At 36.7% G+C, this 25,771-nt stretch overlaps 1 protein-coding gene across 1 annotated transcript; it reads right to left on the bottom strand.

Moving 5' to 3' along the window:
* Nucleotides 1–508: 508 nt before the first annotated feature.
* On the bottom strand, nucleotides 509–24,952 carry LOC142341086 (uncharacterized). The gene is made up of 5 exons (XM_075391949.1): nucleotides 24,848–24,952; nucleotides 19,255–19,456; nucleotides 6,129–6,284; nucleotides 5,474–5,563; nucleotides 509–983 (listed from the first exon to the last, which is right to left on the bottom strand). Exons 2-5 carry the CDS (start codon nucleotides 19,439–19,441, stop codon nucleotides 604–606), a joined length of 813 nt encoding a protein of 270 aa, XP_075248064.1. The 5' UTR covers nucleotides 19,442–19,456; nucleotides 24,848–24,952; the 3' UTR covers nucleotides 509–603.
* Nucleotides 24,953–25,771: the final 819 nt, after the last annotated feature.

Below are 25,771 nucleotides of genomic sequence, written 5' to 3'. Positions count from 1 at the left end.
TCTAACAAAAACAAAAAGTTTAGCAGTTTTTGGTCAGTCAATTGATTCAGATTCCGGTATTTTATAATTCTTTTTTGGTCAATAGAGTGCACCCAATAGGGAACTTTACTCGAAATTGGATAATGATCTGAGATAGAAATTTCATAAATTTTGCAAACCAAATCATCATCGGTTATATGATCTATGCAAGAAGTGAGATTTGTTTTTCGAGTTGGTTCATTATTTTGGATTCGATATCCAAGCGATTCAATTATTCCACAATATCTTCTTCATTGTTGATTGTTCCAAGATATTAATGTTAAAATCGCCAAAAATTAAAGTTTTCGAATTTTCGGTTCGCAGAAAATGGGGCATTGATTCAAAGAAATTAAAAAAAATATCCAGATTTGCTGAAGGAGGTCGGTAAAGAACACAGATATAGTGTTATGATCATTTGGGGCTTCGAACTCAGCTAGAGTGGGACGTTATGTGTAAAATCCCACGCGCATGTCAGCTATGAAAATTTTGTTTATAAATATTTAATTGATAGGTAAAAGTTATATGAAATATGACACTAGGTTGATACAGTAAAAAAACAGCTGGTGAAAATAGCCCAGGGAAACATTATTTCATTTGCCATGCAACATTTCCGAAGATAAAATTTTGCTTCTCATTTGGCGAAGAACCAGTATCTTTATAACTCACTATTGTAATTGGCAATGAATGGTTCAAAGCTTTTCTGAATTGAGAATCTGATAAAAACTCGCTATTACTCGTAAACTTGTTCCGTAATATATGAGTATGGCAATAATGTGGATCGTGTTCTTCGTATCGAAAAGGATCTCCGAAGATTTGAAGCGAAAACCTATTTGGTTGAGTTTCTACTAGTTTGTTCATTACGTGTTCCTTCGTAACTTTCACATTAGTCGTGTAAAGTAGAGGTCGATCCGGCCACAGACATCGATGTATGTCAAGTGCAATATTCAATATTTCGCGTCCAACTCCTTTTTTGGCAAATTTCCCACATCCGCTAGAAACCTGTTTTATGTCACTTTCTCAGCCAAATAATTAACATTATTGTTTTTCCTAGTCAATTCAGGATGTTATTAATGAAAGAATCTTTCTCATCCAAAATTCACAAACTTCCAAAATTGCAATATTCACAACCACACACACACGCCATTTTTTTTTCTTAACCTAGCTCTAAAGAAAAAACGAAATTATTTCCTATCCTACGTTCTAAAGAAAAAAAGCGCCAAAAAAGACGGTGATGACCGTTCTCATAATATCCCAGGTCCTATGAGAAGAAACTCAGAAAAGCAGAAACAATTTAAATTTAAAAATTTCACAAAAAAAACAACGCATAGTAGAAAAAAATGCATCACATCGAAAAACCAATCTACCGCAAAAATACAACAGGAAACAGACCACTTCCTTCGTTGATCCTCTGACCTACGCCAAATATTTCCTCTAATTGTCGGATTTTAAAAGCATCACTTTGTCGCATATTTTGAGAAAAATACCCGCAAAATATCGGGACGAAGGTCTGTCGGTCCCAACCTACCCGATCCCCCTCTATCCCCGTTAGGGGGATTGCGGCAACAGTAGCCCGAGTGTTGGAGCTCAACCTTACCTCAAATCAAGAATAATTGCGTGAAAACTGATGTCATAGATTTTATTACTTCAATTTTAACCCAGATTGTTTGGTCAGTCACATTTGAGCTTTCGGCAGCGATTCTCATTTTTTCTCATTCCTCTGCTGCTCTCGTTCACCTCTAGCTCCAAGCACCAGTCAAAGGTTCTGCAAATCACAAACCATCTCATCATAAGACGGTCTGGTTAAAGATACGCAACTCAAGACTGTCAATTACATGTCCTCTTAAGGCATGTTGTTTTATTTTTAAAAAAACGACCAAAAACCTCAGGTTTGTTTTTTTCTTTCAAATCGTAATTATGTTCACTTTTGATACCTAAGAAATTATTCCTACGTTTAGTTCTCTACTGTAGCTATTTGTCACTATGTTAACATCCCGAATCTTTCTTACCCTACAAGTTTCTGGTCATTTTTATTGAGTCTTATCGACTAGAGTAACTATAATTGCACAGTGAGCGCTCAAAAGATATGCCTTGATACCATTTCTGTCTCTAAATTTTGACCAAGCAAACGGAGAGAACAAACTGTCAATACAATATAATACAAAAAAAACATGCCATCTCTTCAATAATAACTTTGTATCACGTTTGAACTCAATCCCCCATAAATTGAAGCTGCAAGCAAAATCGCCGCTGCAAACTCACATGCCCAAACAACGCATAGTAGAAAAAATAAAAATATCACATCGAAAAACCAATGTACCGCGAAAATATAACAGGAAACAGACCACTTCCTTCGTTGATCCTCTGACCTACGCCAATTATTTCCTCTAATTGTCGGATTTTAAAAGCATCACTTTCTCGCATATTTTGAGAAAAAATACCCGGAAAATACCGGGACGAAGGTCTGTCGGTCCCAACATACCCAGTCCCCCTCTATTCCCGTCAGGAGGATTGTGGCAACAGTAGCCCGAGCGCTGGAGCTCAACCTAACCTCAAATCAAGATAATTGCGTGAAAACTGATTTCTCGTGCACCTCTAGCTCCAAGCACCATTCAAATGTTCTGCAAATCACAAACCATCTCATCATAAAACGGTCTGGTTAAAGATACGCAACTCAATACAGTCAATTATATGTCCTCTTAAGGCATGTTGTTTTAGTTTAAAAAAATAAACAAAGACCTCAGGTTTGTTTTTTTCTTTCAAATCGTAATTATGTTCACTTTTGATACCTATGAAATTATTCCTAGGTTTAGTTTTCAACTGTAGCTATTTGTCACTATGTTAACATCCCGAATCTTTCTTACGTTCGAAACTCAACAAATGAAATGTTCCCTACAAGTATCTGGTCATTTTTATTGAGTCTTATCGACTAGGGTAACTATAAGTGCACAGTGAGCGCTCAAGACTTGCCTTGATACCATTCCTGTCTCTAAATTTTGACCAAGCAAACGGAGAGAACAAACGGTCAATACAATTTAATACAAAAAAACATGCCATCTCTTCAATAATAACTTTGTATCACGTTTGAACTCAATCCCCCATAAATTGAAGCTGCAAGCAAAATCGCCGCTGCAAACTCACATGACAAAACAACGCATAGTAGAAAAAATAAATGCATCACTTCGAAAAACCAATCTATCGCGAAAAAATAACTGAGAAAAAGCCACTTCTTCCGGTGATGCTCTGACCTACGCGAAATGTTTCCTCTAATTGTCGGATTTTAAAAGCATCACTTTGTCGCATATTTTGAGAAAAAATACCCGGAAAATATCGGGACGAAGGTCTGTCGATCCCAACCTACACGATCCCTCTCTATCCCCGTCAGGGGGATTGTGGCAACAGTAGCCCGAGTGTTGGAGCTCAATTTTACCTCAAATCAAGGATAATTGCGTGAAAACTGATTTCATATATTTTATTACTTCAATTTTAACCCAGATTGTTTGTTTAGTCACATTTCAGCTTTCGGCAGCGACTCTCATTTTTTCTCATTCCTTTGCTGCTCTTGTTCACCTCTAGCTCCAAGCACCAGTCAAAGGTTCTGCAAATCACAAACTATCTCATCATAAGACTAGGAGTGAATTGGGAAAACTATTTCCAAAAAAATCAGATCAAAAAATTAAAAAACAGAAAATCAAAGTCAAAATGCCGCATGTGAACAAAAAACCACTTGCGAGAGAGGGAAATTTGGTTCAAACAAAATACTAGGCCTAGAAGGAAGTATGAATGGATTGGGAAAACCAATTAGAAGAAAATCCTATCCAAAAAGTTGAAAAACAATAAAAATCAATGTGAAATTGTCGCATGTGAACAAAAAAAAACAGAAAACTACTAGCCAGAAAGCGAATTTTCGATCAAATAACGATTTTTTACTGTACTTGAATATTCGAATGAAAAAAATTCATGTCGCAAAACCACTCTCTTTTTCGCTCCATTTCCTGTTTCGGCATGACCAAAATCACTACTCCATTATGACTTCAGAAATCATGAAAATGTGTGAACAGATCTTAAAATAAGACAACGCCCCCAATACATTTCGAATTCCTTGAATTGAAAAAAACCAAGAGCCGTTGAGAGGCTGACGCCGGCTAATAAACATAAACACGATGCACAAAATAAAAAAGTTGGGGTGTTTGATAGTACAATAGAACACGTCGCCATTAACCTTCGCCGCCTTCAACCTGTCTGATATGCTGTGACACGCTGCGATTTTGTTTGAGTTCTAAACTGAAAATTGACCTAGTCTATTACCGACTGCTATCTTATAAGAATCTTGCAAGATCGTGCACCATATTGCAAGATATTACAGGATAGCTGTCGGATATGCAAGAGAGCTGTCGGTGTTTTGCGCTTCAGTGTTTTGCTTTGTTTCTTTTAAATGTGAAACGTAAATTAATTTGATAACAGTTCATTGAAATTTACGCGCAAAAAAATTATTCTAGCACAATATTTCAAATCAATATTATAGGTTTGGTGTTCTACTAATAATAAGAAGAAGAAACATGATATTAACTGAAGTTACTAATGGTTTAATTCTTCGAATGGTAAAAATTTAATTGTCTGAATATTTGCTTGCTTTCAATACGATAGGTTTTGCTGTTCTGCAATTTTTGCTCGACAAAAATTTTCCTCTCTAAAAATATAAGCAGTACTAAATGCGTTTCCTAAAAAACGTCACTTTTTATTTAGAAATGCTCGTAAAAGCAATTTTGCTGGTCTTTAAAGCAATATCCGACCATGTCTGACCGGTGTCAGGACAATTTACCAAATTCAATTTTACCCAATGCCATTATACCGAATGCCAACTTACCCAATTTACCCCATTGCTAAATTAACCAGAACGACTATTTAGCCGACTATAAAATGAATGGCCCGTGGGACTTGATATGAAACTATCACAACCGAACATGGAATTAGCCAATTTATCATTAAATGGCCTGTGAGACTTGATATGAAACTATCACAACCGAACATGGAATTAGCGGACTATATAATTAAATGGCCTGTGGGACTTGATATGAAACTATTACAACCGAACATGGAATTAGCGGACTATATAATTAAATGGCCTGTGGGACTTGATATGAAAATATTACAACCGAACATGAGATTATATTGTCCACAAACATTTTAAACCATCCTTGTAATAGCGACTGCTAATGGCGACTGCAATCGGATAATTGAACAAAAAGATCAAAGAGCATTGGGTAAGTTGGTATTGGGTAAAATGGCATTGGGTAAAATGGCAGGTCGGGTAAAATAGCGTAGGGTAAATTGGCATTGGGTAAAATGGAATTGGGTAAATTGTCATGTAACCGTCTGACCATTGAATCGCTCTTTTAATCATCTTTTCCATCTTTAGCCAGTCCGCAATTCATACCAAATTTGATGGGAAACATGCCTTGGTTTCTCAACTGTTTCCTCAACGCAAACCTGTTGATCTCAACCAAGTCCTTGCCACCAAATTCGTTGCCAAGGTCAACTAGACTTTTGCCGGAACTGTTTCCTCTTCCACGGTTCAATATTGCAATAAAAGATTTAATAATTTAGTAGAGCACTTTTAATGTATATTAACTATAATGGCTGGTACTATCAGAATATTTGCAATTAATCAACTATCGACGCCAGAACAGCAGGTGCTCAACTTATCTACGGAATAACCTATTAGTGCCCCATGAATACTTCGGAAATTTGAAACAGCGACAAATCTCTGCTTCGGTAATTGGCTACTTCTTTGGGCCACTCTTTTCTCGCCACTGTTTCTACAAGAGTGGCGAGAAAAAAGCGACGGAAAGAAATAGTCTTAACGGCTCCACAGGTTTATAAGTTATGCAACTGTTGTAATCGCAACGAGAGTTGATTAGAGACATTTACCACGCGGTTCTTATCACCCTCTCGAAGTAAATAACAACTCGGGTTCGAGTCGAAATTTGAACTTAATCATGGCGTAAACAATCGTTTGGTATTATTCATTGTGCGTTAGCATGGGCTTATGAAAAACAAAAATTTATATTTTATATTATATAAAATTGATGTTTAAGGAAACAGATCCCTTTGGTTTCTCGAGCTTCGATATCCCAGAGTTTCGATTTCTGTAGAATGGATTAGTCTGCAGCAGCCATGGGGCTCTATCCATCTATTACTGTGTGTCAATTTGCAAGCCACAATCCACAGACTTGTTGACGCGAATTTATCCATCAGTATAGTTTTGTCTTGAAACAGGTTTCTACTATGATGTGGTTTCGACGAAAATACTTTTTTTCTCAGTTTGATTCCCATATCATACTTAGTTCACATTTAAGACTGGCCATGATGGGTAACTTCCAGAAAACGTGCAATGATCTTTCAAGTTTGTACAAATCTTTTTTTCTTGCCAAAAATGTTATTACGTCCCTATAAAGTTATTCCAAGTTTCGTTTCCACTGGATCTCTGTATGTTGTACACGGTACATGGCACTATCACAAGAAGCATTCAACAAACTTAACAAAGCAGAGGCATATGCTGTATACATGGAGCTACATCAACGATACAAAGACAGTGAGGCCACCAACAAGCAACTGCTGAATCGACAAGAGGTGCTCCACAGTATCCTGGACCAGCAGAAAGCTATCTTCAAGTGTGTCGTGGACAAGCCTGATGTAGTGGTACCCTCTACAGCCGCCAACTGCAATGATGCTCCTGCACAAAACTTAAAGGTCAGGTCTTTTCAAACCAGACAAATTGCTAATACCACCACGAATTTGATACTGGGTTCAAGTATTGTTGCTAGAGTGAACCAAAACGAGCTGCCGCTAGATGTGGAGATTATCCCGTATTCTGGTTCCACAACGGATGAGAAGATGACGATACTGCAAAAAACGAACTTTGCGCAATTGAATATCATCATAATACAAGATGGTACCAATAGCATTTTTAAGGAAACTACAAATCCCCCAAAGAAATTGCGAACAATATCAAAGCGCTCATCTCTCAAATATATGAAAAGTTTCAGCCGCAAAAGATTTTCATTTGTGAAATCCCCCCAGTTGTTGAAAATCTTGACGACGAAAACCCTCGGTATAAGATTGATCAAGTGAATGTGCTATTAAATGATATGTTCACTTGTTCTGATGTATACTCTCTCATTCCCCTTAACCAAAAAGTGAAGTCTAATGGAAAATGGTCCAAGCTATATCACAATGCTGTTCATTTTAATGATGAGACCGGCACCCCCTATTTGAAAAGCCTCCTGTTCTCCTATGTTGCCCCATTTACTAACCATATTCCTAGACCACGCAAAAGAGCTAATCAAGCTACTGGTGCGATATATGCGGATTCCCATAAACGAAAAGTGCTAAAGCCGCGTCCCAACTATGAGTCTAATTATCATTATAATTATAATTATAATAATATCTACGGGGCTAATAAAAATGGAAACCACTATTTCAATAATGGTGGCTACTACGGTAACACTAAGCAAACATACACTTATGTCAGAGGCGCAAACAGGCCCTGATCTTTCCTAAGTCTAATGCCATTCATCTGTAACTAAGTTTATTGATGTTATACTATTCTCTCCTTGTTCGGGTTTTCTTATTATATCTTTTAATTTCAAATCTTAATTACACAGTTGACAGCAACAGGGTAATCAAATTAGGTAAAAAACACACCAGAAACGTCGCATATTTTCTCACACTCCTTATTTACAAAATATACCATATATCAAAGACCCTACTACTATTTGGGGACGTGGAGACAAACACCGGACCAGCAGCAATCGGCTACATGGACCTTCAACATCAGGTTAGTCGTTCTCCTTCTTTACTCAAATTTTTTCACTTCAACGCACTAAGTGCTAGGAAACAAAGAACACACCTAATAAAACTCATCCAAGACTTGACACCAAACACAATCTTTGGCATTACTGAAACATGGTTGACACCTGAGGATGATGAAAAACTCTGGGACCTCGATCCATTGTATAGCTCTTTCAGAAATGATCGGAAGTGCAACACTAAGGGCGGTGGTGTTCTTTTAGCAGTCCCAAAAATCCTGTCTCCTAAAGTGAGACCTGATCTGTGTACACATTTTGAGCAAACGAGTTTTGAAAGCATGTGGGTTGAGTACTCATCCACTGGAAGTGGAACTAAAGCTGTTGTTGCGGTTTTATATAGTCCATCTAAAAGTCTTATGGACAGCTTTCTGAATACACTCAACCGTTCCATTGATATTGTTGCTGTTGAGGGAAAATCTCTAACCATCATGGGAGATTTAAACATAAATTATCTCAAAGAATCTGAAAGAACCAATCTAAGCACTGTTCTCAATCCTTATGGTCTTAAAGTCTGTAACACTTTTCTACCTACTGGAATTACTGAAAATTGGTCGTCCATAATTGATTACATTGTCACCGACACTTCCTTTACTGATTCATTTGTATGTGATACAATAGTCAAATCAGATCATTTGGCTCAGTTGGTAATATCCCATTGCAATATTAAACCATCTAAAGAAGCTGTCCGAAAGGTTATATTTGATAAGCGTTACTATTCTATAGAAGAATTCTGCAAAACCCTCTCACAACAAAATTGGGGTTTTCTATGGACTCTTTCTGATCCAGAAAACAGAGGAGTACTTCAACAATACTTTTGAAAGAGTCTTAAGACTTTACGCTCCTAAAAAAAGCAGTTTTTGTTAGGACTGCACGAAAAAATTATTTAAAAGGCTGGTTTAATGACGAGTGCAAACATGCCCTGCAAGAAAAGCAAGATGCTTTTAGAACGTTTTCTGAAAACCAAAACGAAACAAACCGGAAACACTACCGGGAAAAACAAAGAAATCTTAGAAAATTTATTTCAAGTAATGAAGCGAAAGTGAATAAAGATCTCCTACGACAATTGTCTACAGACAAAGACAGATGGAATTTCATAAATGAACAAACAAACTCGGCCCGTCCTAGCATGAGTAATGATAGTCCTAGAAATTCATTTGGCGACGTTTTAACTGGTCCCATGCAAATTGCCGAACTACTCAACTATAAGTTTTCCAAGCTTGGCGAATACCTAGGCCGCAGCAGGAGTGCTCCACCAAACTTCAAAGAGACTGAACATGAGCAAGATTCTAATTGTTTTGGCTTTCGCTCGTTTGCTGTACGCGAAGTAACCGATGAATTACTGCGACTTAGAAAAGACAAACCTCGTGGGCCATCTCCCATCCCACCTTGGGCATTGATTGACAGTGCTCATATTGTGGCAACCGTACTAACTTTGATTTTCAATAATGCTATAATGCAATGTAAGTTTCCCAAGGCCTTAAAGTTAGCAGATATAACACCTGTTCACAAAAAGGGTGACCCCCAAGACCCAATGAATTATCGCCCCATATCCGTGACACCAGCATTATCGAAACTATTTGAAAAACTGCTGTTCCGTCAGCTCAGTAAATACCTCAATGATAATAATGTTTTATCCCAAACTCAGTTCGGTTTTAGAAAGTCCAGATCTACAAAAGATGCTCTGCTATACTTCACCGAATGTGTACGTCAAAACATGGAGGCTAATGAAAGCGTCTTTGTTGCTGCACTAGACGTTTCAAGGGCATTTGATTCCATTTGCCACCATCGCTTGCAAAGTAAGCTAGTCTCCATTGGTTTTGACAATTTTTCTTGTGCTTTAATACACGATTTTCTTACAGACCGCTTACAAAGAGTTAAAGTTAGTGGCATCAGCTTAAACTGGATCAGCGTTAAACAAGGTGTTCCGCAGGGAACCATCCTTGGCCCGGTCTTGTTTCTCATTTATGTCAATGAAATGAGAGATCTAAGAATCACCTCCAAAATAATTCAATATGCCGATGATACACTTATTTTCACATCCAATGTATATCCTCAAATGGCGAAGCAAGATCTTGAACACAGCTTAGAAAACTTAGTCCATTTTTTTGAATACAACCACCTTCAGGTCAATCCTAAGAAACCGAATTCATAACTTTTTCCAAACCATCGTTAGCAAAAAGAACCGAATTGATGACATTAGATTTATGCAACGAAAAAATTGAACCAAGTCACAGCATCAAATACCTAGGTGTACACTTTGACAAACACCTCAAGTATGATATACAAGTGAAACGTACTCTCAAAAAAATGGTGACAAGTATTAAAACTTTAGCCCAAATTCGTGGTAGTTTACCCAAAGAAACAAGGCTGTTACTATATCGGTCTCTGGTAATCAGTCAACTAGAATATCCTATTCTTCTTTTAACAAGCCTTTCTAAAGAGGCGATATCATCAATTGATCGGCAATTAAACTGGGGTATCAAAACGGCCTTTTTCAGAAAAAAGTTTGACCGGTCATCAGACCTGAAAAGAAAATACGATATACTTTGCTTTGAAAATTTTCTTGCTTATTCGTGTATCAACTATTTAGTTAAACTCATTAAAGATCAGCTGCCATCTTTCACTGACCTTTCGTTTCCCACTTTGGATCTTAAGCTTAATTGCCGCACTCTCAAGTTCTCAAAAGTAATCACTTTCAAAAGTCTATATATTAAAAAATCCTACGGAGGCTTTGCGGCTAGTCTTTGGAATGAGCTTGATCGAACAACAAAACAGAAACTTCTCAATTCAAAACAGAGCAGATATTCTCTAAAACAATTGTTACTGAAAACACAAACAACAAATTGTTCTAAATCAGTCAATGATCACTGGCGGTCTTGTAAACTTTAATCTGCTGTACAATATTTAGGTTTTTACTAACTTCTAGGTTTATCTTAAGTTCTTATTAAACCCGAACAAGGAGCTTGAGTATATTACATTTGAACTCCTCAACTACTTTAAATTACCTTTTTTTGTTCATCTCCCCATACACTTTCTGTCATAATAATGTAATGTTGGTTACATTTTTCTGGTACTTGTACCTGTATGATAGTAATTCAAGTGTCTTTTCTCTCTCTCTCTCTCTCTCTCTCTCTCTCTCTGAATTAGTGTATAGTATTCATAGTAACCGGGCAGTAAATTGATATCGGCCACTGGCTTTCAACCTGTCAAAGTATTTGTCTCGATAGAAATTCCGCAGAGAACCGAATTATATCGATTTTGATCGGAAAGACAGTTCACTGTTATCAAGGAACCCCTTCTCAGAGACTCAATAAGCAACGGAACTTACCCGTACACAATGGGGCAGCCCGCAGAATTTCCGCATCGCAAGATTATATCGGGGCCCCCACCCCTCCCAATATTACGAAACCTTTTAGCCTCCAAGATTTGTGGTCATCTTCAACCCTCTTCCACAATTAGCATGCGAACGATGGATCAAAACATACATCTTGTAGTGATTGCAAAAGTACATAATCAGGGAGGACAACAATGCCACACTGTCATCGGCGGATGTGGCCGTCCTGAGAACGTATGTCAATGACAATAGCCGTGTGGATAAAAAACGAAACACCGCATCAAACCTGTACTTTGTGGTTCGCTTAGAACAGTACCGAAGGTCCTGCGCGAATTCGTGTCTTCGGACACATTTAAGAAATTAATGGCCTAAAATTTTAATTTAAAAAACAATTGATCATGAAACGATGAAAGACTGGCACGCAACCTTAATCAGACTGGCCTCCAAATGTGAGCTAAAGTAAGCAAAGATACTCTTAAAAAGAGACGAATTCACTGCCAATATGCGTAACCCGACTATGCAAAAGGGAATTATGCATTGAAGGCAATAGAGGCACTACCGTAAACAATTGCGCGTGAAAGAACACAACAAAATTCTCCACAGCTGTGACCACAATAGATACAAAAACGGAACAAGTGAATTGAGTCAACCGGAAAGGAGGTTTCAGTGGAAACCACTGAAGAGGCAATCAACTTAACAGACGGGGAGTTCCAACTAGCAACACGCAAAGAAAATGCAGATCTTTTCCGTTTGTGCCCCCTCCCCCAGTACGTTACGCACACGTGTCATTACATAGCAAATCATTTTGTAAATATATTTCACGTGCATCTGGGGGTGCACATAATATGCACCCACTAAGCTGGGGGGGGGGGGGGGCACAAAAGGAAAAGATCCGAAAATGCTATCGATGCAGCAACAATACACCCACTGGACATTTTCAGAACCGACACGTGACAGAAATGGATTGTCTAACATTCATAAGGGTCATTTGTCATTTTGCACGCACGTGTAAAAAAACAGATAAACTCACTTGGATTAGCCAGTGGAGCACATGAGATGGCCCATTGGAGGCGGATAAATCTATTGGAGGAAACTGCTATAGACAACAAAGATGATTATCAGGCAGTCATGTACATTAAATCAGAAGCGACAAAAAGGTTAAAACTGCTGACCACCCAGAGTTGGCTTACAGCACACTTCATTGCTGAATTCTACTATTTGCATCATGATTTTTACCATTACAAGTTTGCACATCATGGCAATATACATCCTGATTGGAATTTATTTTAACACAGGCTTCTGCTATTTTAATGGGCAGCATAAAGCATACACATTAAGTTTCTTTTACATTATGACTAATACGCTGGATTTTTCCTTCACAGACTAAACTGTACACTGGTCTTTTCCTCCCCAGACTCGAGTGTACACTGGTCTTTTTCTTTGCAGAATGATACTTTTCCCTTAGATGGCAATTTGAAACAATTCTCTGCATGTGCAGGGTTATTTAAAAACATGTCTCGGCAGGGGAAGAACGCTGTTGTGGCCATTCCGCGAAGGAAACGGACTGTGTTGTGGCCATTCTGCACAAAAGAAGGACCGTTGTGGCCATTCAGCGCAGGAAAACTAGCGTCTAATCAACAAAATGCACAGGAACGTCACGTTCAATCAGTGTTAACGAATGGATAACCAGGTGTGAATACTCTTCACAAAAATATACTTTATAATTAAAATACAATGATTCAGTTCTGTTTGCAATTCAAATGGACATATCCAGACCTGAATTGCTATTGGAGCACAGAAAAGAACTTAGAAAATATCTTAGAGCTTAGAAACTTAACTTATGTTGATAAACTCAGAAAGAAAACAAACTTACCAGATTTATAACGACAACTGCAGCTCACAATTTAGAAAATGAATGTAAATCAGTTTAGATCTGTATGTTTGTCAAATATTGATATTTATCTACTAATATTGAATAGGAAATGCAACTTTGCGAACCATCTCAAGTGAACTAAATTTTTGCATGTAATAATGAAATGACGCCCACTCATACGCCCCAAAATCGCCTGATTTTTGATACTTTAACCTTTTAACAAATGTACACTGTAAATGTTATATTTATTTTTCCGACTATATATACCACTGATTTTTGCTAAATTCTTCACAATTTTCTTCTCTTTTGAATCTCCTAAAATTAACTCTTATTCTCTCAAATATCTTTTGAGCTTTAACAGCTTTAATCTCTAACGTGCCAAAACTCGTCCCGCCTCATCGGGGTTGTTGCGCTACAGTGTTCGTAATCCTGCTAACAGGTTATGGGCCCAGCCATCAGACCGTTGATACGCTAATAGAGTTTTGGTTGAGATTGAAGTGTCATTGTTGGCAGTTTTAGCTCTTCTAGATTGACGAGAGTTTTAAGATAAAAAAATTTGAGATTTCCCTCGTAAATAAAAGCTAAATCAGAAATTGTGAAAGAAAAGTTGAAGTTTAAACTTCATTATGGAACCATCAAACAATAGTTTGAATTGGATGACGTTTAGCGGGTTGGCTGAGGACTACCCAACATGGAGCACTCGTTTCTCTGCCTTTGCACAAACCAAGGGCCTCTTCGAAACGCTCACAGACACAGTTGAGCTACCTGACAGACCAGCACCACTGAGGGAAGATGCCAATGATGCGCAAACTCGAGAACACGAGGCACAGACTCAAGCTAGAGCTACAGCTGTACAGGAAGATGAGAGCCGCAAAAATCAGATCTGGTGCTACCTGGCGATGACTCTAGACGCCAGCAGCCTCATGCTCATCCGCCATGACTGTGTGAACAGCAAGGGTCTTGGAGATGGCCAGAAAGCGTGGCAACTTCTCCAGCAACGCTTCAGAAGTGATGAGACTACCACAGTGATAAGTCTGATGAGGCAGTTGGCCAGACTACAACTTCGAGAGGACGAAGCTATCCACCAGTACTTCATCAGAGCGCAAGAACTGGTCACTCGATTGCATCATGCTGGTGAGGAGCTTTCTGAGACGCTGTTTAATGCAATGGTATTGAACGGACTTCCACAACGATACGAGCATTTTGTGGTGCAGGAGAGCTTCAATCTTGCAGAGAACTTTGTGGAACTGAGGAAGCGTCTCACTAACTTTGAGGAGAGCCGCAGACAGAGAGATGATGTGGAGGAGGATCAGCACGTTGCCATGTCAGCAAAGAATGCTTCTCATCAAATTGGTATACACTCTTCATTCAAATCACATCCTAGGAAGACTTTTTCTAAGCCTAGTAATTCCAAAGGCCCTAGATTGTGTTTTGTATGTAACAAACCCGGACATTTAGCAGCTAGTTGTTACAAAAAAGACAACGCTGTATGTAGTATATGCAAGGCTAAAGTCCACCTAGCAAGTGCATGTAAACAACAACAAAAAAGTCCTCATAAAGGCTTAGCATCTAGTTTAAGCGCTGAGAGCTCATTTGAAGTTTCAAAAACTGATTTAGTAGTAGATTCAGGCAGTACTGATCACATGATGATAGATAAAACTTGGTTTAAAAATTACCAAAAACTAGAAACCACAGTTAATAATCCAGATGGAGGGAAAACAAAAGTTGAAGGAATAGGAGATGTAGATGTGGAAGCACGAGATGTAGATGTGGAAGGTGTGCTACATAAGTTGACTTTTGAAAAAGTTCTGCATGTACCAGAGTACAAAACAAACTTAATTTCGGTTTCAAGTTTAGTTCAAAAAGAACACGAATTATTTCACACAAAAGCTAAGTCAGTTCTAAAACTTAGAAGCAAAGAAAGCTTCAGACTGATAAGAAGAGGCAAATTGTTCTTCTTACCATACAGAAAAAAAAGCACCACTTTTCAAACTTAAGTGGGGGCACGTGTCAAGCAAAACTTTGGCACAAAAGACTTGGACATTTGAACTTTAGAGATGTAGCAAATACAACAGACGAAGCTCCCCAAGCTTCAAATTTTTGTGAAACTTGTGCTTTGGGAAAAATTTCGAAAAAACCTGTTCCAAAATTGAGCGATAACAAAGCAACTCAAAAACTAGAAAGAGTTTACTCAGACGTTTTTGGACCAGTGAGTCCATCAAGTATAGGTGCCAACAGATATGCAATTAGTTTCATAGATGAATTCAGTGGCTACGCAGTAGTAAAATTTATGAAATACAAAACGCAGGCATTGCAAACTTTCAAAGAGTATGTTGCACAATATGGCCGACCAAAAATTTTGAGAACTGATAATGGAACAGAATACAAAAACAAAGCCTTTAAAAAATTTTGCATAAGCAAAGAAATAGCTCGGGAATTCACAGTTCCTGAAACACCCGAGCAAAATGGTGTTGCAGAACGTTTTATTAGAACAGTAGTAGAGGCTGCAAGATGCCTTCTAATAGATTCAAAATTGCCAAAAAGCTATTGGGTTCGAGCTGTAGATACAGCATGTTATGCTAGAAACTTAGATGTCAAAGACAAAAATACAAAATCAGCCTTTGAAAAATTTTTCGGCAGAAAACCGAGAAGCGACCATCTAAAAATATTTGGTTGTGTAGCCTATTCAAAAAACCGTGATGCCAGTAAGAAATCAAAGTTTGATCCAAAAGCAACAAAGTGCCTGTTCATTGGTTACTCTGATAACACAACAGCTCATTTGTTGCAAAACATAAAAACTAGGCAAATTTTCACTTCTAGAAACGTTAGGTTCAATGAAAACAATATACCAGGTTTTCATAATGAAACCGAAGATATAGAAGACAGCTTTCTATATCTAGACTTAGACGAAGTAAGAGAAGAACTTCAGGATACAAGCAACTCAAGTGAGTTAAGTTCAGAGGTTGAATTAACTGAAACAGAGAGCGTTCAAGAAAGTGAAAACAATACAGAAACTGAAGTTGATCAAGAAATTAAAGAAGAAAAACCAAGTCCTAGCGTCAAACCAAATTCCAAAATTAATGTACAGTTTAATCCAAATGTTGCAGTGAAAAACATAGAAAGAAAGCCTTCAAAAATTCCAGTACCTGTCAAAAATTCGCAACAGAAAAAAGTAAAACCACCCTCAAGACTGCAAATGATAGGTGAGCTAGGTCAAATAGCAATTCCCTCAGGAGACCAAAAGACCTTCCAACTTTGGTCAGAGTACGATGAAATGAAAAGATTGAGAAAGGAAGCTGCTCAAGATAGAGAACTTAAGCGAAGTGATAGGTCTAGAGCGCCTCCGGAACGTTTTGGTAAAAGCTATTCTCATGCTGTTCAAAGCACATTAACAAAAAATTTCATCGAGCCTGAAAACTCTGAAAACGCTATTAATTCTGAACAAAAAGACAAATGGCTTGAAGCAATGAAAACGGAGATAGAAAGTTTAAATGAAACACAAACTTGGGATTTAGTTCCGAAAGAAAAAGGACAAAATATTATTCCTGGCCGATGGGTGTACAAAATTAAACATGATTCAAACGGAAATATCGATAAGTTTAAAGCTCGTTACGTAGCAAAAGGTTTTAAACAAATTGAGGGAATTGAATATTCGGATACTTTTGCTCCCACAAGCAAACCTGAAACCTTTAAAATTCTACTAGCTTTATCAGCTATCGAAAATTTCTTTTTAAAACAAATGGATGTAAAAGCAGCTTATTTGCATCCTAAAATAGACGAAGAAGTCTATCTAGAGCAACCGAAAGGTTTTGAAAAATTAGACAGCAATGGCAACAAGTTAGTTTGTAAGCTTAAAAAATCAATATATGGACTGCAGCAAGCAGCCAAAAATTGGTATCAGGAGCTTTCAAATTTTCTAATTCAGCAAGGTTTTGAGAGAAGTAAACACAATTACTGTCTTTTTCTAAAAAACAAAGAAGATGAAAAACTTTATGTTCTGACCTGGGTTGATGATTTAGTCATAGCAGGAAGTAGTCAAACCGAGATCGACAAATTGAAAAAATCACTGGAATCAAATTTTAAAATGGACGCCAGAGGAGATCTTGAATGGTTTCTCGGAATGCGAATTCTGAAAACAGAAAAAGGAATAACTTTAGATCAAGAAAAGTACACTCAAAATATTTTAGAACAGTTCAATATGCAAGACTGCAAACCAAGCAAAACTCCAGCAGAAAATAACCTAAAGCTTGAAGTAGCTCAGGAAAATTCAGTAAGAGTAGATTCTCATGAGTTTAGAAGTCTAGTAGGTTCATTACTTTACCTAGCTAAGCAAACTAGACCAGATATCATGTGGATCACAAATGTCTTATCACGCTTCATGAATGACCCGACTGTTGAGCATTTCAATGCTGGCAAGCGCGTGTTGAGATACCTACAGCATACTAAATCTCTTAGACTCTTTTTCCCATCAACCAGAAACAGCACTCTAGTTGGTGAAACAGATGCAGACTGGAGTGGAGACGTGAATGATAGACGATCGACCACAGGATACTATTTCAAGCTGGGAGACAGTGGGGGGTCTGTCAGTTGGCAAGTCAAGAAGCAACCGACAGTGTCACTCTCATCTTGTGAGGCAGAATACCAGGGTTTAGCTGCCGCGGTGCAAGAAGCCATTTTCTTGCGTGGTCTTCTTAGAGAACTGGGGTACGAACAGTTTGAGCCCACAACCATTGGAGAGGACAACCAGAGTTGCATAAAGCTTGCAACTAACCCGGTGCTTCACAAACGATCCAAGCACATCGACACGAAGTATCATTTTATCCGAGAACGAGTTGATGACAACTCAATCAAATTGATCTACACGCCAACAGATGAAATGGCAGCAGATCTTCTGACAAAATCTTTGCCACAGCAGAAAGTAGAACAACATCGAGAACACCTATTGGGCGAGTCCAGATTCTTACCTAGCGGCAACAATCTGAGTGGGGGTATTGGAGCACAGAAAAGAACTTAGAAAATATCTTAGAGCTTAGAAACTTAACTTATGTTGATAAACTCAGAAAGAAAACAAACTTACCAGATTTATAACGACAACTGCAGCTCACAATTTAGAAAATGAATGTAAATCAGTTTAGATCTGTATGTTTGTCAAATATTGATATTTATCTACTAATATTGAATAGGAAATGCAACTTTGCGAACCATCTCATGTGAACTAAATTTTTGCATGTAATAATGAAATGACGCCCACTCATACGCCCCAAAATCGCCTGATTTTTGATACTTTAACCTTTTAACAAATGTACACTGTAAATGTTATATTTATTTTTCCGACTATATATACCACTGATTTTTGCTAAATTCTTCACAATTTTCTTCTCTTTTGAATCTCCTAAAATTAACTCTTATTCTCTCAAATATCTTTTGAGCTTTAACAGCTTTAATCTCTAACGTGCCAAAACTCGTCCCGCCTCATCGGGGTTGTTGCGCTACAGTGTTCGTAATCCTGCTAACAATTGCTTTACGAGCTAACTCCGGGCAAGCAGTTTAAACTCAACAGAGGCCATGAGCAGATCTCATAATGAGTCAATGTAGGCTCACCGATCTGAAATACTTTTCAAAACCCATAAGAATAACAAGAGCAAAAGTAGACTCCTGGAGGTCACCATGCACTTTGTTGCTTTCAATGAAATAGGATAAATTCTCAGGAACAGGGACAAGGTTTCATTGCACCGGTTGGAAAAATTAGCTTTTGCATCTTGATTATTGGACGCGCGTACTCCATTTCATTAGCTTCCAACAAACGCCTTTCGGCCCTATTAAATGGCCATATACTCAATATGAATGCAGGGGAAAAGACTACGATCAATCCCGTTGAACAGCTCATTTTAGTAACTTCTGAATTTGTACAGGTTAAGGGCAAATTAAGCAGTTTAAAGCGAAAGCAGAATTCATTAACCCTTAATCCCAGCCCAACTAAAAGTCTAACAATTATCCATCCAAAACAAAGTAGAATCTGACATAAATCGATTAATGAAAGACGGACACCCCACACAATTAAACTTCTGTACAGACCATAAAATCATAAGCCGCATTGTTTTAACGAGATGGGAGGGTAAAAATTGCATTAGATCGCAAAAAAATGGCCCAGTAACATCAACCTGTTTTAAGGCATTTTTCAATCCTGATCTCAGATGGGGTCGTGGTCCCGAATTTCCATTTCTGCTCACGAACACACACATCGTACAGAATACTCCCTGCCACGGAAACGACATGCGGTGTTTTTGTTGCGTTTGTGATGAGATAAACCACGTTATTCAGATTACGCAACTTGTTTAGTGCAGACATGTTGATTTTCCCAATCTAAACAAAATAAAATCGGGTGGAATTTTCTACTGATAAACATTTCTCTACGAAGAGCGTGCGTACTTTCACGTTAAGAGTTTTGTATCCCTGGTAGCGGTCGTCGTTATGCTAAGGGTACTACATCCGGGGCTGAAACATTTTTCTAGTATGTTCCAACCCCAAAACTGCCAGGGTTAAAGGCTAAACGTAACCAGATCACGGTTTTACACGAGATAAAATTTCTTTGGTTTTATTGTAATTAAGACAAGAAATAACTGTTCAAAATTATTTGGTCTATAAATCTGAAAATTGTTTCCAACTCAAATCACTTTGTAAAATAAATACTGCCATTTTAGAGAGCCGATCAGACCTGCCATTATTAAGATTACGAGACAAGACAAACAACAAAACCAATTAACAACAGGAAACATTTATATCCAAACCTCAATGTCATTGAGAACTGTCATTATCCAAAATTTGATTGACGACTACAAACACAAACGACAAATTCAGACGCAAAACAAACCCAAATAAACTTTGAGAGAAAAGGGTGCGGAGTCCGTTAAACTATTCTCTTCCGTAGAAAACGAGATGTGATCAACTGTACATTTTTTAGAACAACAACACAGTGCTATGTAACATCTGAATAATGAGAGTAGCTAAAAACAACACAATAAAAAAACAAAAATGGGAAATTTTAAACAGCACGTTTTTTTGGAGTTAATACATTTCAAAGTCAAAAACTAGTTGTCGGCTGAATTCATTGGGTACATTTTTTTGCTCCGAAGGAAGCCATTGAGATCTTTCATTGTAAAGAGTACGTCATAGCTGTTCCAAAAAAACGGCAAGCAGAAAAAAAATCGAAATACATTCTCGCGAAAAACAAGTGTCGAAGCCTTTGCAATAAAAACTACTCTTCAAAATCAATCAATTATGTTAATTGCAACCTGTAATTAATGAGATTATAAAACAAGCCAATGAAAAAGGGCAGCAAATATCAAAATTGAAAACAACACGTCTTAAAAATCTGAAATCAAAAAAATGTTTCTTTCTTCTTGCAAGAAAATTTGCTAAGAACTGAAGTTAACCGGAATTCTTCATCCGAATACAAAAAATGAAAAAAACGAAAAAATAGTTCTGCTAGGAGACGGTGTCGAAGCAATTAAAACCAGAATCTGTCCATTGAAATCGACGAAATGTTGAATTTAACCATTTGTAAAAGCCAAAATTGTGGTATCTGACCTCAAAATAATGTGACGGGACTAAAATAAAACCTCTAAGATGGGAAAAAGTTCCAAATGTTTTAAAGAAAACTCGTAGTAAAAAAGCCGAAAAAGTGGAAAAGCCATTGTTTAAAACACAAAAACGACAAAAAACTTTTTTAAAATCTTTTTGAATATCAATGCGGCCTGGTATTGCTGACCTCAATATATATTTTCAAAAAATGAAATTGCAAGGCTCAAGATTCTATTGTTTCTTTAAAAAACAAGTGTCTCTAAAAATTAAAGAAGTCCTAAGTTTTCGACTGAATAAGCCGGATAATTTTTCTTGAAAAAACCGAGGACGCCAATTGGAATAATCATTTATATGCCTCGATTCGAATTGTTCTGCTCTGTTTATATCAAAAAAAGAGCGAATAATTACAATCCAATTTATTATTGCGGGAAAACTATTGGACCAAAACCAGTCCTTCTATTGCGCTGAACTAATACTGGCACTTCCAAATAACCTGGATGTGGATAACTTGCTAAAAATGTCAATTTGTCAAAAAAAATTCATTTTAGATAAATCTCGAGTTAAATTACCAAATTACCCGGCAAAATTTTGAAACGTAATTCAAGGCCACTATCAATTGAATTGAAATTTTAAAAAAAAAGTAATCAATAGTGTGATATCTAACTTCCGAAAAATGAGACTAGCTAAAAACTTAAAAAACAAACAGGGCAAAAGTTAAAAAGATATTTTTCGAAAACATTCCATTTCCATGTCAAAAATATATCTGTTGACTGTATTCGTTAATTACTTTTTTTGCTCCGAAATAGCCATCGATATCTTTCACTAGTCAGAATTTGGCATAGGTCTATAAAAAGAACAGCTAATTCAGAAAAAAAAATCAAAATTGAATTATAATTTTGCGGAAACTAAGTGTTGAAGCCTTTAAATCATAAAGCGATGCATTAAAACAATAGATATGCTCAGTTCTGCGATTCTTCGACACAATTTATGTGAAATGCATCCTGTAATTATTGAGACTAGGTAATCAGCCGATATAAAAAAACAGCAGAGATCAAAGTTTACGTTTTGAAAATCTGAAATCAGAAAAAGTCTGAAGTCAGTAAAGATTTCTTTGTTCTTGCAAAAAAAAAAATTAGTAAGAACTGAAATCGACCAGAATTTTTTATCCGAATAGAAAAAACAACCAACGAAGAAAACGAAAAAGTTCATTTAATTCCTCTAGGAGACGGTGTTGAGGCCGTTGAAAGCATAGTTCCATGCCAATGAAATAAGCTATATGTTCAATTTAATCTTGTTTTCAAACGCCACAAATGTGTAATTTGACCTCAGAGAAATGTGACAGAACCAAAAAAGATCCTCTGAGGGGGCGAAATTTCAGAATTTTTATGAAAACTTAAATTATTAGAGCTAAAAACTGAAAACGTCATTACTTAAAACGCAAAAAATGCAACAGACGTTTAATTTATTCTGTTAGAAAGTCAATGCGACCTATCTCTCCTGACCCTAAGATACAACATGATCAGAAAAATAAAATGAAACAGCAAAACTCAAAAAATCCATTGTTTTTGCTGAAAACAAGTATCTTCAAATTCAAAAACACCCTTAGCTTTTGACTGAAAAAAATAGGTAGTTTTCATGAAACTCCTTAGTAAGCTAGTTGGAAGTCACTATTAAGCCTCGATTTGAATTTTTTTGTTTATAACATAAACAGACAAAAAGAGAAAAACTTTTAAAAAGACAGCAACTGATTACAATCTGAATTGTATCTGGACTGCATAAAAAACTATTGGACCAAAACCAGCCCTGCTATTGAGTTCAACTACAACTGGCTCTCTCCAATTTCTCGGGTCAAGTTTTCAAAAAAACGGCGAGTAATTGAATCAAGATCATTCTCGGGGTAATCGAAAAGAAAACTATAAATTATAAAAAATTGCACATTTTATTGAACAGCATAAATGTGATTTGTAACCTATGAATAATGATACTAGCTAACAATTTACCAGATACCAGAAAAACAAAGCGCAAAATTAAAAAAAACTAAAAACAAATCTTTTTTAATTGAAAAAATTTAACTCTCGACTGAATTCACTAAATAAAATTTTTTTGCTCCAAAGGAAGCCATTGAGAAGTTTCATTATTCAGAATATGTCATAGGTCTACAAAAATAACGATAAAATGAAAATAAAATTGAAATACATTTTCAAGAAAAACAAGTTTCGAAGCCGTAAAATCAAAAAGCAATACACTAAAGATTAGATATGCTCAGTTCTGCTTTTACTCGACATCAATTATGTGAGATGCAGACTGTAATTATCTAGACTTTGCAAAAAGCCGACAAATAAGGGCAGCAAATATCAAAGTTTAAAATATGTCTCAAAGTTCTCAATTCAGTAAAATTCTGAAATCAGTAAAAATATTTCTTTCTTCCTACATAGACAGTTGCTAATAACTCAAGTTTCCCAAAAACTTTTCTTCCGATTACAAATATTGCGCTTAACAAAAACAAAAATTTCTTTTATTTATGCTAGGAGACGGTGTCGAAGCCGTTGAAACCATAATCCGTCCACTTAAGTACACGATATGTTGAATTTTTTCTTTTTAAACGTCAAAAAGGTGTAATTTGACCGAAATATAATGTGACGGGACCAAAATAGAACCTCTAAGATGGGAAAAGGTTCCAAATTCCTGTAAAATTTCGTAGTATTAAAGCCGAAAACTGAAAATGCCATACCATTACTGAATACGCAAAAACGGCAACATACAATAATTTTTATTCTTTTCCAAAACCAATGCAACCAGGTATTGCCGAGTTCAATATACATAATCAAAAACGAAAAAAAATGCAGAACAAGAACCCATTGTTTATTTTGTAAACAAGATCTCAAAAAATAAAAAAATCGAAGAGACCCTAAGCTTTCAACTGAATAAACTAGATATGTTTCCATGAAACTCGTTACGAAGCCAATTGAAACAATCACTTTTATGCCTTCAATTGAATTGGTTCATTCTTTTTATAACAAAGCAAAAAGCGAAAAAGAAATTCTTGAGTTAAAAGACAACGACTGATTACAATCCAAATTATTTTTGCAATGTGAAAAAAGTATTGGACCAAAACCAGCCCTGCTGTTGCGTTGCGCAAACTGGCTCTTCTGAATATTCTGGATGTCAATAATTTGACAAAAAAATCAATTTATCGAAAAATAAATGCATTTTTGATAATTCGCGAGTCAAATTATTTAAAAAACGGAAAATTAATTCAAGAACTTTCTCAAGGGAATGGAAAAAAACTAGCCCTCTATGGAGTTTGCTACGATTTTGTCAGCTGTTTTATGGTTTGTTAATCCGTCGAACTCAAACTAAGCGGATTAGAAGAGCTTAATGCCTGCCATTTTTTTAAATAAAAGTCTGAAATTTGAAAAATTTGGCAAACTTTTGGCCAAAAAATTTGATGAAACAGTTCAACAGCATTCTTCTTTCTTAAGAGGTAAAACCAAAAACACTATTGTTAACAGTTCCAACAAAACTTTCAATGACATTGGCAAGAAAAATTGCGGAAAATTACAAAATAACGGAAAATTTGAACGAATACAACGAAAATCAGTCACATTTCACTGAACTTTAAACTTTGATAACTCCGTCGAAAGAACGAATTTCAAAGAAGATTAATTTTGTATTCTACGCTTGACGAGCTTTCTAATGAAACCACTCACAAATTTCTTCGATCAAAATTTGGTTCAACAAAAAAGAACCAATTTGAGTATATAGTTCCTACCCCAACTTAAGTGGGTCAGAATTAACGCTGCAGCTGCCTGAGTGGGCTTTTCAGTTCAATGGCATTGCATTTTAAGTAATCTTGAAGACGAAGTAACCGTCAAAACGATATGAAGTTTAATTCTCATCGATATTTAATTCTCATCAGGCGGCAATGTTATGAGCAAGAAGCACTTTAGTTGCACTAAAGAAATCGGCACTCGGGTGTTCTGAATAGTCGCTGAATATATCGATTCTGACGTTCGCAGTTAGTATAAAAGTTCAGATGATATAGCGAGTCCCATAAAGTTGCATAAAAATGCAAATTTCTAATTTTGATGTTCATCTGAGCGTCTGGAGTTTTTCGCTTGAAGGTTCGCTTGAATTGCAACCTTATAAGACTAACTATAAACAACTAAGTACCTGATAGCTGCTGACTTCACTAGACTCATCTAGACTAGAGAAACATCTTCATTCTCTCATCAAATGTATAAAACCGGTAGAGTTCTCATCTAGGGCTCTTATAGTCAGTCTCATAAAGTTGCAACGCTATCGAACGTTCAAAGGTCAAGGTTCACATTTAAAACATGCAGAGATCAGCATTTCGTTGTTCATTTGCATGTCGAGAGTTTTTCGAACGTTCGATTGCGTTGCAATTTTATGGACTTACTAAAAGACGAGTATAGTCAGTCCCATAAAGTTGCAACGCTATCGAACGTATCAAAGGTCAAAGGTCAATTTTAAAACATGCAGATATCTGGCCAAAAGATGCTCATTTGCATGCCTCGAGTTTTTCGAACGTTCGCTTGCGTTGCAACTTTATGGGACTTACTATATTCCGTCGAAGAAGAACCTAGTTAGCAAAATAATTTAGCGTAAAAGTGAAATAAGCGAACGTTTCAAAAACCTTAAATTAGAGTTCGAAGGTCGAACTTCAAATTTAAAACATGTAGAACAAATTGATGAAAGAAAGCTTAATGGAGAAAACGTTGACATTCAAATGAGCACATTGATGCTCATTTGCACGTTTTTGTCGTTTTTCGAACGTTCGTTTAGTTCAACTTTATGGGACAGATTATATAGTCTGTCCCATAAAGTTGAAATAAACGAACAAAGTTGAAAAACGTCCGAAAAAAGCCAAACATGCGCAATTGAGAAAGCAAATGAGCAATGAAAACAGTCGTTTTTAAGCTTTCGTTTATTCCCACTTTAGGGGACACGCTACAGTTATAAAATTATAGCAAGTCCCATAAAGTAGCAACGCAAGCGAACTATTGAAATCCTACCGACTTAAAATTGAACAATGAAAAGTTGATTTGTGCATGATTTAAATTTGAATTTTGACCA

Source organism: Convolutriloba macropyga, chromosome 6 (genome assembly GCF_964194025.1).
Source record: "Convolutriloba macropyga chromosome 6, txConMacr16.3, whole genome shotgun sequence".
Lineage (NCBI taxonomy): Eukaryota > Metazoa > Xenacoelomorpha > Acoela > Convolutidae > Convolutriloba > Convolutriloba macropyga.
Note: the sequence above shows the minus strand (reverse complement) of the source record. Positions and strands in the feature narration are given on the sequence as shown.

What these genes read in the sequence shown, in the direction of transcription:
- LOC142341086 (XM_075391949.1), bottom strand. Translation starts at nt 19,441, where the DNA reads ATGTCTGCACTAAACAAGTTGCGTAATCTGAATAACGTGGTTTATCTC. An exon ending in TGAAAAATGCCTTAAAACAG is followed by an intron (nt 6,285 to 19,254) that starts GTTGATGTTACT and finishes ACCTGTTTCAAG; the next exon opens with ACAAAACTATACTGATGGAT. An exon ending in GAAACAGTTGAGAAACCAAG is followed by an intron (nt 984 to 5,473) that starts GCATGTTTCCCA and finishes TTGCCAAAAAAG; the next exon opens with GAGTTGGACGCGAAATATTG.